This window comes from Balearica regulorum, chromosome 5 (genome assembly GCF_011004875.1).
Source record: "Balearica regulorum gibbericeps isolate bBalReg1 chromosome 5, bBalReg1.pri, whole genome shotgun sequence".
Classification (NCBI taxonomy): domain Eukaryota; kingdom Metazoa; phylum Chordata; class Aves; order Gruiformes; family Gruidae; genus Balearica; species Balearica regulorum.
The window spans coordinates 6,915,617-6,932,611 of record NC_046188.1 but is presented as its reverse complement, the minus strand read 5'-3'; the positions used below and the strand labels follow the sequence as shown (position 1 = coordinate 6,932,611).

General features: G+C 34.2%; 1 protein-coding gene across 1 annotated transcript in view; it reads left to right on the top strand.

Moving 5' to 3' along the window:
• The first annotated feature begins 365 nt into the window (after positions 1–365).
• C5H14orf39 (chromosome 5 C14orf39 homolog) overlaps positions 366–16,995 on the top strand; it is a 32,097-nt gene continuing 15,467 nt past the window's right edge. Inside the window, exons 1-8 of the mRNA XM_075753045.1 lie at positions 366–414; positions 750–806; positions 3,692–3,818; positions 9,239–9,328; positions 13,616–13,803; positions 14,294–14,336; positions 14,743–14,863; positions 16,046–16,140. Coding sequence (XP_075609160.1) covers positions 366–414; positions 750–806; positions 3,692–3,818; positions 9,239–9,328; positions 13,616–13,803; positions 14,294–14,336; positions 14,743–14,863; positions 16,046–16,140 — 770 coding nt within the window. The remainder of the gene's footprint in view (positions 415–749; positions 807–3,691; positions 3,819–9,238; positions 9,329–13,615; positions 13,804–14,293; positions 14,337–14,742; positions 14,864–16,045; positions 16,141–16,995) is intronic.

Below are 16,995 nucleotides of genomic sequence, written 5' to 3'. Positions count from 1 at the left end.
CCAGCTGGAGTAGAGGCTACACATTTTGTACACAAGCATCTTTTCTTGCATTCCTCATGCCTTCTAAGAACATTAAGCCTCTCAAAGATAGAGCTGCTCCAGGAACAAAGCTTTACCTAAACGATACTCCTCCTTTTTTCCTATCTGCGATTTAGGCTTTAATGAGTCCATTACCACTATCGGTGAGAAATTTGGTTCTGCTAAAGTGGTTTAAATACTAATTAAAACGCAATTAAAACTTTTTTTGTCTCCCTTTTATCTTAAAATGCATAGTATTGTCTTGCAATTTTGACTTGTTTATTGTATCAATAAAGCTCTTGACTGTGTAAATCCTTGAATTGCATTTTTCTTTTGTAGTTTACACAATGAGTGACAGGCTTTTGAACAACTTGGACAAACTTCTGCTCGAGTTTGGTAGGTCATTATAGAATATATTTTTAATTAATAATTACTAATGCAGTACATATAGTGATGTTTTCTGCTTTGAACAATTATATTAACTTCAAATAAATTCATAATATTCATGTTTTGATGTTTGCCTACATAATATTTTGTTAACTGTGAGGTTATGGAGAGGGGTACTAACAGTTATCTACTAGTAAAATTGCTAATTAGATATTTGGTTAAAATCTTTGTTAATCAGTGTGCAATTAATGCTGCACAACATATATTTGTTTCACAGCTCGACTCATATATATATGTCTCTCTCTATATATATATATATGAAAATGTGTTTATTTTCTTCTTAGTTTTCCAGCTAGAACAAACTACTTATGCTAAAGAACATGTGAATCAACAGATAAATTGTGAGTAGTGATAAATTATCATTAGATGTTGAACACACTGCTTTTGTTTTATTAGTTCTGGTACATATTCTGTGTTTCAGGGGCGGAAGCAAGCCTAATAATGAAAGCTGTCCCGTGTCCTGCTCTCACCCTACCTCATTTTTTGCCATCAATACTTGTTCATTCTCCCTAGCAGACTTTGCTTTCGCTTGTGACTTTTAGCTAATGCTGTTCAGCTGTTTCATGGACAGCCAGTTTCATGCTGCGCCATTTCCTGCTCTTACTCTCTAGCTCCTCACAGTCACTGGCAGTTCTTTGATTCAGCTGTGCTTGCTCAATACATCTGCCACTTGCCTCCCTTTCTTTCTTCATGTTTTTTGTTCTTTCCAGATTTGGACCTCTGCCTCACTGCTTCTTCTCTCTTTCTGTTTCCTTATAATAATGAAAGTTCTCTCAGTTGCTACTACCTACTCAAGCCTGGTTCTTCTTTTTTGCAATCAAGCAGCTGGTATTTTTATTGAAATTCAAAACAGTAAACCCAATGAGAAAGTCTTGCTCCACATCAAATTCTTTTCCCTCAGGACTTACAGACAGCATAGTATTATGGACTTAGGTCTGGACTGATTTTTTTTTTTTTTTTTTGGTTTTTTTTTTGGTTTTTTTTGCCATGCTGCTGTGTGGAATCACTCGCTCAGGAGAATGATTGTGGTAGAGACACTATTCTTTAGACAATCTGAGGACATCTGTGCTCATCACTGGTACTCCATAAGTAGATATTGAAGCTCATAACCTTCAGGAAAAAGAACAAGAGAGAATTCTGGTCTAATTGGTGTTGCTCTTGAAGGCAACATTTCTAATAATCTTGACTGATATGTCCAAGCAAGTACTTACTCATTAAGAAGATTATCATTATTAAGTTGAAGCATCTTAAACATTAAAACATCTGTAACTCTGAATCTGGTATACCTAGAATTCTGTTTTAACTCTTCACTCACATAATTGAGCCTTAGAGTTGAGGTTTTTCTTAACATTTATGCAAGCTTACAGTAAATAAGCACACTTTTAGGGAAAACCCAAAGGCTGTATAGTAACATGGCGTAGCTATTTACGTGTTCAGTTCAGAGATATCTAAATATGTGTGAAGTCAAAACCAACACTCAGACTTTTAAAAGTTTGTGTTACATCTTTCAAAAACTTATGCAGAAATAGTTCCACTGATTTAATTTTGTCTCTGTGTGAGTATTACTTGGCAGAGGAACAGTTGTAGCATTCAGCCTCAGACTTTTGGTGTGAGATTCATCAGGCTTTTTGGCTAGAGTCCCTTTATAACCAGTGGAGGGAAACAGGAACTTTTAGGGTGTGATTTCTCTTATCCTGAAGAAAGAGTTTAAAGTAGGTTAGATAAAGTAAGCTTTAAAAAATGTGCACTTGTCTCCTCTGAGTGTAGCTGTAGCCATGGGTGTCTAGTTCTGAAGTAGCTGCCTGCATTGTAAAGTTGGGTGAGATGGATCTCATCCACAAGGTCCTTGTGAGAGCAAAGGGTGAGTAGAACAACTCACACTTGTCAGAGAAGTGCTCACCTATAGAAAATACTAAATGAAATATTAAGTGTATAGCTTTGCTTATATAATATGTATTTTGTTAATACAGTTATGTTACATCTTGGTAAATCTCAAAATGTTTTTTTCTGATACAAATGCAGCTGGTGTTGAAAGTAAATATATAGCAAGTACTGCAAAAACAGGCTCAAACTTCAGGATGACCTGAAATTCTAGAGCAGTAACTCGAACAACTCAAGACACATCTCGCCTAAGATGCCCTTCCTGGTTAAGTAGATGAGAAGGGCAGGACGTCTGTGATTGACTTCTGTTTAGGGCTACCAACTTTGGCATACAGTGCATCAGGGCTGCAGTGATGGCAAGGGATGATTTGGCACTAATAAATCTGAAACCTTGTATGAAAAAATAAGAAACAGAGAAAAAAAAAGTGCACATAGTTGTGCTCATTGCATTGCAATGTGAGCATGCATGATAGCTCTCACAGCTTTTACGTGTGAAAGAGAACATTGATCATGTTCAACAACATGGATTCTCTACTAACCACTCATTCAGAAAATGTTGTCATCAGTCTGCAGTTAAAAAAGACAGAATTAAGGATCTGCCTTAAGAATCTCCAAAAATATATCATTGAGGATTTGTCATTATAATGCTTTTTTTTCATTCATTAATCACTGTCTTTCATCTTAAATTTATCACACGTTACACATTCCCACCTTGAGTAAATTTCCTTTTTATTTTAATTTCTCTGTTTCCATTTCTAGTAATAATTTTCTTATATGCTGTTAGCAATGTTTTTATTTTTCCCTTCTTGTAGTCAGCTTTCCCATTCAAAACACTTGTGTTTCTGGACTTCTGTAAAAGAAAACAAAAGTCCAAAAGGGACCTTTATCTCAAGCAACTTTTGTACTTCAGTCTCCTCAGTTGCAAGCGTTACCGAAGACAAAGTGGCTTACACTCTGGTTTCGCTGTATACCACTTCTAGTATCTGCAGATGCTGTGGACTGGAAAAAAAAAAAAAGGTCAACTCTGTTAAGAGTGCTTTGCTTTCTACCACTAATAGTTACTTCAGTTTTATATAGACTGGGATGCACAAACAGTACAAATAAATTTTTTCTTCCAAAGTCAATCTCACAATATTAGATGATAATTAAGGTACTCGCCACACAGCTGAAACTCCCTAAGTTTTTGACTCACTTTGTTGTTGCTTTGCTTAATTGCAGTCTGTCCACTCATCTGGCACTATCGAGATTAAGTATTTTGGAAGAATTTTTTTAATCATTCTAAATCTAGACTTTTTAGTTCATGGATATGTTGAAAATACTTTTTTTTTTTTTTTTTTAATTCCAGTGTATACTGTAAAAATCACAGAAAAAAAGAATGAAATCGCTAGGTTGCAGGAAAATATAAATAACAGCAATGATGCAATTGCTGATCTGCACAAGCAAAATGAGAGTAGTAAGGAGAGCTGTAATGCGTAAGTATAATATAGTCTGACCTTTGAGTTATGGATGGCATTAAGAAAGTCAGTGAGGAAGCAGTGTGAAAATATGTATGTGTGTATTCAGACAGGAGTGATGTTAGAGAAAAACTTTAGTATTCTCCTATTTTTTCAAGCTGCAAATCATCAGATACAAAAATTACGGTATTACCCATCCCCTGAAAAAATAAGTTATGGAAAAATGGCCTACAGTTAAGTTTGTTTTAGTTTTGTATTAGAAGCAACAGTTTTCAGAGATCACAGGTACTGTCTTTGCAGCATGCTAAAGTATTAAAGTAGTAAGGTAATAGAAACAGAATTTTTCTATATTTGGATGCATCTGAGTTTGGTCAAATTTGAACATTATTAAGAATACTGTTAAAAAAAGATTTTTTTTTTTTACTAAAAAGTTAAAAACTATCAGTGACAATAAGCGTCCATTATGTTCTTTGTTTAATTCCGAATTGAACTTCCTGAAACTGAAGCATCTTTCTATTCTTTGTTTACAACATGTTTCACGTTACTTTTTGTTCTATACATATTCTCTACTAACATGTAGTAACTGGCTCTACATACAGATATGTGTGTACTTCTACTAGCAGATTTTGGTATAATTTTTACTGCAGTCTGCAAAATTGTTCTTCTAGGCACACTGTTTTGATGAATGCAATGGGCTGCAGTTCACAGTTTTCTTTATAGAAATTTTCTATCTGATTATTAGTGCAAGTTTTAAATGCAGATCACATTTGGATCTTAGTAATTAGAAGTTTCTCAACCAAGAATTTGGCCACAAGGTGTTTTTTCTTACTGACAGGGAATGTCTGATTTTTAAAAATGAAAAATCTCAGGTGTTTGCAAGAGTAGCTAAAAAGGCAAATCTGTATTTGACAATACAGAGAGTTTGGCACAGAGGATATAATCCTGTCTTTTCATTGCAGCGTTCATCTCTCCGCAATCTGTATAGTTCCTGGGCGGTTGACGTGATGATTTGTTAGCAAATTCTATCAGTTTTGTTTTCTTGCAATTCTATACCTAAAGATGTATACTTGAATAAAAATGTATATAACATATATTTGAATTTTTTTTTAGGATATGAATGGAGAATGTGTGTGTTTCTAAGAATAAGAAGTACAGGGTCCTTCCTAGGTTTATTTTGAACTATCTGAAAACAGAAGAAAGAATGGAATCATTAGTGAGTGAAGTGGGTATATAGCTAGGTGTTTGAATCAATTGCCACACCATACTGATTTGTAGTTTTATCATAAAAAGAGTTATGAAAAGATTTGATCTTGACAAAAAAATTCCAGTTTTCCTTTACATTAAATTCTTGCCTCCAATGCCGTATAAAAGGAACACTTTTGTAAGTTTCTGAAACCATTCACACTACTTCCTAAGATGTCTTTTGAAGTTGCAGATCTGTTTGCAAATCACAAACTGTCAAGTGATGCAAATAAAGAAATAAAAAAATAAGGGTAGAACTAAGGATCTGATCTAAATTCTTATCATTGAATTCAATAGGTTTTGGCTTAGGTCCTACAAAGAATAATTAATGGCATTAGTGTAAAGAGACTGAAAATGAGAAGCGACTCATTAATGAATACATGTATTCATAGAAGGACAATGCTTGCAGAAGAGTAGAGACTTTGTGTCTTAAATTATTGAAAATGTCATTTAACGACATACTGAAAACTGCAACAAACAAGCCCTAGCTATAAGATCAGACAATTAGAGCACTTATGTAGTAGAATCATCTTAAACTTCTAAAATTTATTCTGGTTGATACTTCATATATACTGGTCATGACTCTAATGTTGATTTTTTAAATTCAAATATTGTCTTGGAGTCAAAATCACCCTCGTAGCTGACTAATCGTCCGTAATGCTCAATAGAGCTCTCAAAGAAGCAACTTTTTGTCTGGATTACTAGACATCATAAGTATATTCAAGCATGTTTGAAGACTTTGAACAAAATATGGGATTCTTATATTCAACAAATTTACAGAAAATATGATCTATGAGACTGGTGCATCAAGATACTGTTGTGTTTTTCTAAAGAAATCAATATTGGTCTATATAACAAAGAACTGAAGTCACAAAATGACCAAAATGAAATATATATTTTTAGACAAGTCATGAATTTTTTCTAATATCTAGTTTCTTGAATGATTCAAACTAAAATGTTGATCCCAGAACAAGAAGAAGTGGCGAAATACTGCTGATGGAACCTATTCTAACTTTATTGCTTCTCTTCTATTTTCTAAATTTGGGTTTAAGGGTGGTGAGATTTCATGGAAATAATACTATAAAGAAAAAGCTAGATGAACTCAGAATGTTGCTAATTTGGAAAATGAATTGTTGTCTTGTCCCACTAACTAAACTAGAGGATATTTTAATTGCTTTCTGATTAGTGTGGATAAAGATTTTTTTGGACTCTAGCTGACACATAGGAAGGACAAATAAATGTGATAGCTACCAAGAACCTCTGTGAAACAGTGATGCATTTAACAGACTAGTAGATGAGCTACTTGAATCCTGTACACCTCATTCTGATGCAAACAGCACTCTTGTACTATGTGTTTTTTGCATGTCTGCAGTATAGATGTGAACACAAAATGTAACGCGTGATATGGTTTGCACTTAGATTAATAAAAACTCTATGAAGTTTTCATTGCTTGTTGTTTTGTTTTGTTTTTTTCTCCAATGAAAGGCATGGAGTTTTCTGAGTAGAAGTTCATCACAGTGATTGTTTGCCAGTACATTTTTATACAAGTACTGTTCTTTCCACTTTTTAAAAAATCTGATCCTTTAAAAATACAGCTTTCTGCAGAATTTGCAGTAGATGTGGTGAAGTAGCGTTTTGTAATTATATTTTAATCACCAGTGGTGTCAAAAAATTTGTGCCAATAGTGCTAAATTTCCTGAATGGATGCTGCAATTTCTCATTCAGCTTTTTTGTTGACAAACTTTACTGCTGTTATAAACGTTGATTATACGTTGTGTTGTCTCACCACCTGGAGTACTTTATATGTTGTTCAAGGTTATTGGACTTCAGTTCAGCAAATTAATTGTCAGATCTTTGTTCTTATTTATTTCCATGATGGAAATTGCATTACGTTAGCTGTTACTGAAGTCTCTATTATTCTACCTTTGGAGCGATAGTCCAAATGTAGGTTCATGCTTTGTGTGTTTGCATGCTGTAAACCCTTCAGTTTTGAAACATAGGGCAGCCTCACATCTAAAAAATGTCCTTTACTTACCTTACTCATGAATATGGAAAGTGAACTGTACATCCTCAGTTGCTCTCATCTGTCCAGTAAAGAATTATTTGATTTGTTGAATTGCAACCTTTTTCTGTATTGCCATTTCTTCCCTCCTCCTTGTTGATGTAACTCTTTAAATGTAACTATCTCTGCTGTTCCAGACTCACTTGGTCTCTTCAGTCCTTGTGGATTTTTCCTTCTATTTCTTCAATGTTTAGCTTTGATAGAACCTATGTATGTGTTCCATACATATGTATGTATGTATATATGTGTAAATTGGGGTTTGCGTGTACATCTCCTAGGACAGATAGTTCCAGTCAGACAAACTTCATTGTAGGTGTTTGTGTTGCCTTAGGATAGCTTGTATTCTGGACAAAAGCTGAATTTACAGATCACTTTAAGCCCTGACTAGAGAGAGGGGAGGGTATACTATTTTTTTTTCTGTAGAAGGTTCCCTTGGAGGGAGAATGTGATTTTTTTCATCAGAAATAGGATCTTTGATAGACTCTAGCCCAGTCTGTTCTGATGATTCAGTCATCATCTGAATCTCCGCTCCTCGCATCTCAGAAGTTGCCTGTTGACAACCTGTATTACAGAGATTATTCTCTCTGAATGAGTGGAGTGTTTGTCAGTAGTACATATACCTATTTAGCTCAGAAGACTTAAGTAATTTTTCTGTTCTGTTCCTCACGTCACATCACTTTGGTATGTGTTAAGTCTTACCAAGGTATTACTCGCTGTTTGGAGGCTCCATGCACCACAGGTTTCTGAATTTGTTTCTCACCGTCTCTATCTGAGCAAGATCCTGGCCATTTGTTCAGTTACAACTTTCTCTGAAAATGTCTTTTCTGATAGGTGCTAACTCAGCTGGAGGGTAGGAGACATCCAGGCCTGGATGCCTCATGCTCCTTACGTCATCTTTTTTCGGGCAGGATGCTTTTTTATAGGACCCATTATATGTCTCTCCTAAAGATCACGTTTGAATTTCAGTTGAATCAGAAAGTTTATCTGCCTGTTTTTCTATAGTTCTCACACCCAAGGAAGAGGCATCTCTGATACCTGGATGTTGAGAAAGGACTATTCGTTTACTAGTTGTAAGTCCTTTGTGTATTCCCTGAAGTTGCTGTGATGTCAGTATGATCTACAGCATTCTGCTGTAAGAAAATCACTTTGGTGGGCTGAATCATAGCTCTTCTATTATAGGAGGCTCCTGAAGTTATTTCAAAGCTGTAGGGGAACCACATGAAAGGAGGTCCAGGATAAGCATTACAGAATGTGGACTCATCAGTTTGCTCTAGAAGAATCTAGTTATGAGCTGGGTAAGAGCCACTCAGCACCTCTTGTCTGGAGACAGATTTCTGGAATGGGTGCATTTAATAGTGCAGACATACTACATAGCCAGATACCAATAGCATGAAATATGAAAATACATGTGGATGATGACTTAGAAGCAGAAAAGAATGTTACTTAACAGCAACTGAAGTTCAGTTGTTATCTGCCATTAATTTAACTATCAGCTGGTGTGTTTTCCTGTAGGGGCAGAGTTTGAGTCCAAATCTAGTCAGTAAGAGGTGGTATGTGGTGGACCTGTGACTCCAAACTGTCAGGTCACGGCTCCCAATGTCTGGGCTATTGTACTGAAAGACAGCATCTTTTTTGTGGCTGTTTTCTGAGCAGGGCTTGCTTAGCAAATGGAGAAAATTCTGAGTTTGTGATTGCTGCTTGCATTTAGGTATGATAGGTGCTAGTGATATTGGCGAGAATGAAGCTGCGTGTATCTCCAGCAAGAGGATCATACATATCTAAAGGATTTATTGATGGCACTGTTCTGAGTAACTCATGTGGATTTAGATGCCTGACTGCTTAGCATTGGCTCCAAAAATTTGTGAAGCTCACTATTTATTTCATAAAACCTGCTTTATAATCTTTCCTTATTTTATATATATATAAATTATTGAATTTGTAGCTTTAAAATCTTAAGAAAATATATGTATGCATGTGAACGTTTTCTGTGCTAAAATGATTTGTTTGACTTTCAAAACATTAAATAAATTATTTGTTCTAGTAAGCCAGCTAAAGTAACTTGATGTCTGTTTCTGAATGGCTTTTTATTAGGAAAAACCACTTATATGCTTTCTTTTTTGTACTTTCTCCACAGCTGGAAGCCCACCTATGTAATTCTTAGCAAGCATGAAGAATATTTGAAAAATGAACTTGAAGCTTTACAAGAAGCTACAGAAAATGAAAGGTATCTATGATCATGTGAGATGAGGTTTCTAGCAGTAGTACTTATTAACCTATTTAAACTGATCAGAAAAGATAGTGCAGTCTGCATCAAAAAGTTGTAAACTTTTCAGGTTAATAAAAGTGATTGAGTAATTAAAAGAATTTTCAGTTTATGTTATTATGAGGTCATATGTTATTTTGTAGTTACCGATGGAATAGTATAAGATACGGCTTCTTCAAATTCAATTGCTTCCCAAAGGCCTATTATAATTTTTCAGAACATTGTTCAATTGCCTACAAAGTCAAGAAAAACCCTCTGAAATAAAGGATAAATTTTCCAGCTTTGGCAGAAATATGACATATCAGAGCATATTTGCAAAAGCATACATAAGTGTTATCCACAAATTATGTTTTTGCCATTATTATGGCGTGTCTTCAGATACACTGTAATTTCAGTAGTTTCAGATATTTGGGTTTGAGAAGACTTTTTTGAAAATACTCGTGTTTTATATTTTTTCAGAAGCATCATTTAATTGAACCTGAGCCTTAAAATTCATATATGGACTAAGTAAGATAAAAATTAGAGGCAGATAATTTTGTGCTTTTCATTTTCTGTGAATATGAATTGCATATGATTATTAGAATATACAATTCAAGTCTTTTGTATGCTGCTGTATATTATTAAAAATAACCACAAAGCATGCAAATTCAGTATTAGATCCTAAAAAATAGAGTGAGTGGCTCAGGGAAGCCTGATCTAAACCCATTTTAAGACCAGCTGTGGGTAAGATTCTAGTCAGTATTAACTGCAAATTCAATTCTGTTCGGTAAGCAGTATTTCAGTTGTTTGAGCTTCATTAATTAGATTCTACATTTTAAAGAAATGATTAGTTGTGGAATGTAGCTGCCTACATTCAATGGAATGAAGAGCAGTCCCTGAAGATTTTCACTGAAATGTTCAAAATGCAGTGTGCCAAGTTAACTCTCTGAAGTTCTATTTAACACTCAGGTAAAACTGATCTACATTGTAGAGAGGTTGCTCACCTTTACTAATCTTCTTGTGAAGGGGAAGAGGTTGGTTAGCCCTATGGTGAAAAAATCATGGCAGATCCATCTAGAGATATAAATATCAGTTTAGAGGTGTAACTTTAGGTAATTTAAAATGTTGGCTTTGAATCTTTTGTAAGTGTTCTTTTTGCCATTTGTCCAGGGCAGCAGAAATAGCATGCCTGATAGACCTTAATTAACTCAGTAGCTTGTCTGTCTTCTTCCTGTTCAGAGGTCTATATTTGGTGAAAAATAAAACTAAATTGGCTTTCTATGAGTATATGATTAAACCATTTTGGCTTTCACTAATTTGAGCTGACAAACCAAAGAAGCATTACTTTTAAATTGCTTCTTTAAATAACTAGTTTCAATTCCAACATGAAAGTGTTTGATCTGTTTTCCTGAGCTTAATTATAAGACATCATGACTATAAATCACAAAATAATTTTAATTCATGTATTTTACAAAAGCGGTCTTGCAAATACAGTCCCTCTGTACTGAAGCATTTGATGATGCATTCAAATCAGCAAGATGTGCATTCAACAAATTCTAAATATTTAAATTAGGAAGAAAAATATGTACATTTAAAACTTTACGCACTGAATGTACTTTTAGCCTGGCATTTGGGGGCTCTGAGGACATACAGCTTTAGACAGGAAGATGTTTTAAAAAGATGGGCAGGTCAGTCTGCATTTAATTAGGCACTTATGGAGGTTTTAAAAACGTTCCATGTTTTTTCATTATTATTGGTTTCAAGAACATGTTAGAACACTTAGTACTGGAAGTTCATCCTGAGAGTAACTGATATGAAGAAGGAAAGAGGAATAAATAACTATCCACATAATGTACAGGGGTTTTGCGGGTGCTGTCCTTTTCCCATTGTCATTAGATTAAAACTTTTTCTAATGACTTTAATGTGAACAGTGCTGAATTCTAAATAGCCTATGTTTAACTGCATGAACTGGAGGATGTGAATTACTTAGGAAAAATATTTTAAAGTGACTATTTCTCAAGACTACTATACTATACCGTACTATACTATACATGGCCAAAAATATTAATCTGTGGAAAATACATTTTAGGAAAAGAATATAAAGTTTGAGGATTATTTTCAGAAGCTTGACGTGTACCTTCTACAACAAATTACTTATTTATATTTTTCAAATTTATTTGTAATGCATTCTTAATAGTATATCCCCCTAAACAGGTATATTGAACTTCAGTCAATTTAATGGGAACTAATGTCTGGAGTGCAGTTTTATCTGAAAATTGAGATCTTACTTTTTTTCCTGTGACAATTAAAAAAAAAAAAAGTTTCTTTTTGCAAGAGCAGAAGCTTCTACTATTGAATTTGGACACAATTTTTTCTCTCTTCCATTGCCCAGCCTAGCCAGTGGGCAGCCAGGAGTGTCTGCCTTTTGGTCATACTGCATTTAAATGATTATTAGCAGTTTGAGATAAAACATGCTCTTTAAAGAGAAATATTGTATGCTTCACAAGCAGTGAGAGCTGTTTGTTTATGTAGATTTTATTCATGGTGCAGGTAGACAGATGGGTCTCTGGCTTTAGTTGTTATCATGCACCATAATTTGTTTCATAAAGGAATTTCTGGCTAATCTACAGGTGTACTAACAATATTTAAATTTGCCTTTCTATTGCTCACATGAGCTTTTTTTCCTAGAGGATGACATTTTCTTCACCTTCTGTGATTTTATATTGGCATTTTCTAATATCAGGCAACTTTGTGTAATATTTCTTTCTCAGTTAAATGACTTGTCTGTGTTAACAATACATGCTGGATGTCTGTAGCTGTGATATCTCTTTATAAACATGTGCCATATGCATAAATATTCACCATAAAACTCTTCTTATGTATTTTGCATATGCCTGAATTTATCTTTTTTTCAGGAATAAGGGGCATAGAATATCAACATTAAAAAAAAAAAAGAAAAGAAAAGACGGCATCTTTTAATTTCGTTTTAAGTAGTTGTTAAACTTTTGCTTTCAAATGCAGAGAGAAATATAGTTACTGGGCACTGGTTGTTATTATTAATAATTTTAAAAACTATTAGTAGTTTATTCTTGTCTATGTGGGAAATACAGACTTCCTGCAGGTCTATACTTAGATTATCTGTGTGTGACATTGAGAACCAAAACCGTTCCTTGATGGCATTGTTAATTATTCAGCTTTCCCAAAAAGATACTATTTTTGTACTGGAAATTACCTCTAATAAAAGTTATGCCTAGCAGCATTATTGGTGTAATAAAAGACTCATGCCAATGGGGTAGTTGAATATTTGATCTGTCATTAACAATCTATCCTGTAAATTCCTTGCCTGAGTGAGAAGACCTGAAAAAAAAGAAGTCTTTTCCAATGTAGTCAGTGATTTAACACAAGATGACTGTTCTGTGCAACAGCACTTTTCTTTCTCTTCTTTCCAAACATAATATTGATCAATCTTAGCTTTACGTGATCAGTTATATCCTATTACTTGTTATGGTATTTATTAATTTTTACAGTACAATTTTTTCAAAAGCTGTTTTAGATTTCTAAAATGCCATGAACATTAATTGAATGCCACCTATTTTAGTAACTTGTAGCTGTATTAGTGTAACATCAATTTAGAGGGCAGTCCTACAAGAAGCTGAGCATTCTGGCTCTTTGCCATTTAAACATTTAAGTGTTTGCTTAACCTTAAGCATGAATAGTCCTATTGTTTTAGTGTGACTAATGTGTGTGTTTAAGGCTTCCCTGAGTCAGACACAGATTACTCAGCATCTCCACGGAGGCAGCTCTTAGTCCAGTGATGCATCAGGCTGCTCTAAATATGGGATGCTAGGCCAAATTCTCCTTTACTGTAAGTTTGATACAGCTCCACTGAAAACACTGGAGTTGTGCCAATATACACAAACAGAGAATTTGGCCTGCGGTGAGTTTCATAATAATTACACAGGGAAAAAAAACATTTGTCATCTGCCAGGCTGCCTTTGAATATGGTATGGTCTATATCCCTTCCAGAACAATGAGGTTTGATGGTTGTTTACATCATGAATGTATTCTTTGATACATACAGCATAGTCTTCCTTAAAAAAATAGCAGGAAGATAAAAAATAGAGCCAAATAGTGGTATATTAAATATAATCCGACTCTTTTCCAGGACAGCAACAAATTTGATGGAGCTGATGGCATAAATTAATAGGTTTTTTTCCTTATAAACAATGTCTTCACATGGAAAAAAATAAATTACATGTATCTTTATAGGAAAATGTATCAGGATTGCATAACCCAGTATAAAGAGATTTTGAAGCAACACCGTGAAAAATATGCAGAAACTGCTCTTGCACAGGAGTATTACAAAAAAAAGAAAGAACTTGAAGAAATCCAAACCAGAATTTTGAAACAGTCTGAAAAATATAAATGGAAAGAAGATGCTTGCTTGGATATTCGAGGTACTACTATTATCAATGCTTTTACAGTAGAGTCTGTTGGTAGCGCACTGCACATTAAAAATGGTGTACAGAAATCTGCTAATTATTTTTCTGTAGTTTCTCTCAACCTAATAAAAGGATTTTCTTTTTGTTACACCATTTTTTAGGAAAAAATTCTGTAGCAAATTGAGACTTTGAACAAGAATTAAGAGTATATATACTAATATTCATTCCTCCAACCTGTGAATGTAATGGGGAGATGTTTGGCGTTGGGCTTCTTGGGGTTAAAAAGTCCTAAAATGACTTCAGAACAAGCCTCTCAAAATTTTAAATTTATTTTTCATATTTTTGGTGCTGTTTTTAATGACATTATTGTCTGTTATACTGCTATTTCTGTTATGTTTAGGAAGTAAAGATAAGTGCTCCAGATCTATTAATTTATCTTGTATTTGTAAAGAAAATTAGATTTGTGAATTAATGATCTGAAATGAAATTTTATTTATTTCTGCAGAGCCTGTTCCTTTTAAATCTGTAAATGATTGGGCTTTACAGATGTATCCTTGTTTTGTAATGTTTATGCAGTTTACAGGCAAGTTAGTTTATATTTACCTTTTACAACTTTCTGTCAAAAAGAATAGTAATTATTTATATATTTACGTTTAGAGAGATTGCCTCTGTGAGGAAATTGAAGGTTGAATAATACTTTTCAGTTTAAATTTAGGGGAGCATTTTGAGGAAAGAAAATCAAATTTCACTTAATGACATATCTGTCAAAATGCTTCATTAAGGGGGAGAAGCCTAAATGACATTAGTTTTGAAGATTTGTCTAAGAAATGTAAGTTTGTCAGAGCTTTCTGTTCCTCTAGCATTTGCACTTATGGCATAGAGGGTTCAGGGATCTGATAGTATCCCTTGCTTGAAAAAAAGTAACATTGCAGTATATATTCCGTAACATGAAAGTGCTTCTTCGAGGCAAAAAACACAGGAAATGTTAAAGCTTGCTGCAGTTGCCACACGAGAATCCATTGAACTACAAAAAGAAGCAGAGGAATTAGAAATGAGAATAAAATATTTGAAAAAGGTAACTATTTTAATTTTATTTTATATAAATACATTTTTATATATGTAGTTATATATACCACCTTTGTATTTTTGGAAACGTAAGAAAAGTAGTGTATTTTCAAGCACATGGACCAACATGATAATTCCAGTATTAGTAATTTATGTTTCTATATCATCACATATGTTTTTTTAGAGGAGTCCATGAATGTAAAGGCTCTTAAAGCTTGCTTTCTGTTGACCTCAGTTTACACTGTATTTTCCATCAAGGCACTGTGTCGTGGTGACTTTTGTGCTAGCTCTAGAGTGGCAGAGAACACACTTCAAAATATAGCAGGGCCATTCCTTAGTGAGCCCCAGGGCTTGAGTATACAGTCTTCACAGGTCCTACTGTTTTTTTAAGGTTAATATTAATGTGTTTAACTAAATATGCTTTACAATAAAAATCACGTAAATTCTTTTTTTTTTTTTTCTTCCTCTAAATAAATGTGTGCATAAATAATAGTCAGAGGTAAAACTGACTGATTTTAGACAGGAGATCAGTACAGTTCCACTGACTCTAAGAAGCACTGATTCCAAAGGGATAGTCTTCCAAAAAAAGGACTTGGTCAGCACAGCATTTTGACCCACTCATCTGCTGGGAGGTAAAAGGTCTCTCCTAAGCCTGAATAGCCCAGTAGACCAATCTCGTAAAGAGTTTAGTAAGTTTGTATACTGTTGCAGCTGGACACTTTTACCTCTCCGGACCAGATGATCGAGGACTCTATTGCTGTGTCAGCCGTGTCCACTTCAGCCAGCCTTATGCTGATAGAAGGTGATGTTTTCTATTTATATTTTGTGATACTGTTTGACACTCATAGTTACAGACACAAATTCCTAATGTGGTATGTGCTGTATAAACATGCAGTAAGAAGGGATGTGGCGAATTTATTAAGGAGACCATGTAAGGAGCTCCTTGTTCTGAATAGATATGTAGAGTCTGTGCTCAAAACCTTCTGTGTTTATTCCAGTTGTTACAGTTGGTTCAACAAAAAAATATTGTCTTCCTTTAACCTTGTTCTGCTTATTTCTTCAGATTGTCTTGGTTACAAAAAAACTCCACTACTGTGCACTCATTCATCAGGTTTAGGAAACATTTGCAGCACGTAACCATAATTTTTCAAGTTTTTTTGGTTTTTATGTTATTTGTTCTTTATCTTTTAAGACGTTTGAAGACACTACAGAAGATCAAAATAAATCTGAAATGATTGAAGGAAAAAATCAGAAAAGTCTAGAGAAGCCAAGGGAGTTTAAAGAAAGGTACACTTAAAACTGATTTCTTTGCCTTGCTTTTATCCAGAGTACTATCGCAACATTTACACAAAGACTGCCACAAAACACAAATTGTTGCTAAATAATGACTGGCAAGATTCTCTAACCCTGGTTATGTCATTTAATTATGTAATTTTAAAAGTTTTATTTTTCTTGGGGTTAAGATGGTGGCAAATTTTGATTCTCGGAAGCTAAATGTATCCAGAAACATACTATTAAAAAGTATTTTGTAGAAACCTTTGCTCCTCACCACTACTGCTGATAGATCTATGTGAGTAGTTTTACGAGTTTTGACTATAACTACAGTGACTGTGCAGTCAGAGATAAAATGCATTATTTCTACTAAACACCTATTTTGAGAAAAAGAGTCAGGGTTCCACATATCATCTGTCTTCAGCTCTGAACTACTTAAGAAATTTAAATTTTAATTTAGTTCTTAAAAACAAGCATGAGTGAAAGTTTCATAGACAGGATTAATGGCTTAGTAAATTAGTCAGTGGTCATTTACAGCTGGGACTCACTTTAATTTGAGCTCAATTACAATGACTGAAAATCACTGTCAGGACTATCTTGCACTTATCAGGAGTCCTTGTGAATGTTGAAACATCACCCTTAGAGCTGATGCCTTTAGATCAAAATCCATTTTAAACTGAAAATATGTCCGAAAGATTTTGTTCAAGTGATTTTACATTGTGGTGTGCTTGAAAAAGAAGCTTTTTAGGCCTTTAAATAGGGATTTAGTGGACTATATCTATAGAAATGTGTCATTTTAATCATCCCTAAGATCCTTTCTACGGGGGCATTTTAGGTCTTTAATATCTTTTTACAGACCTATGAACTATT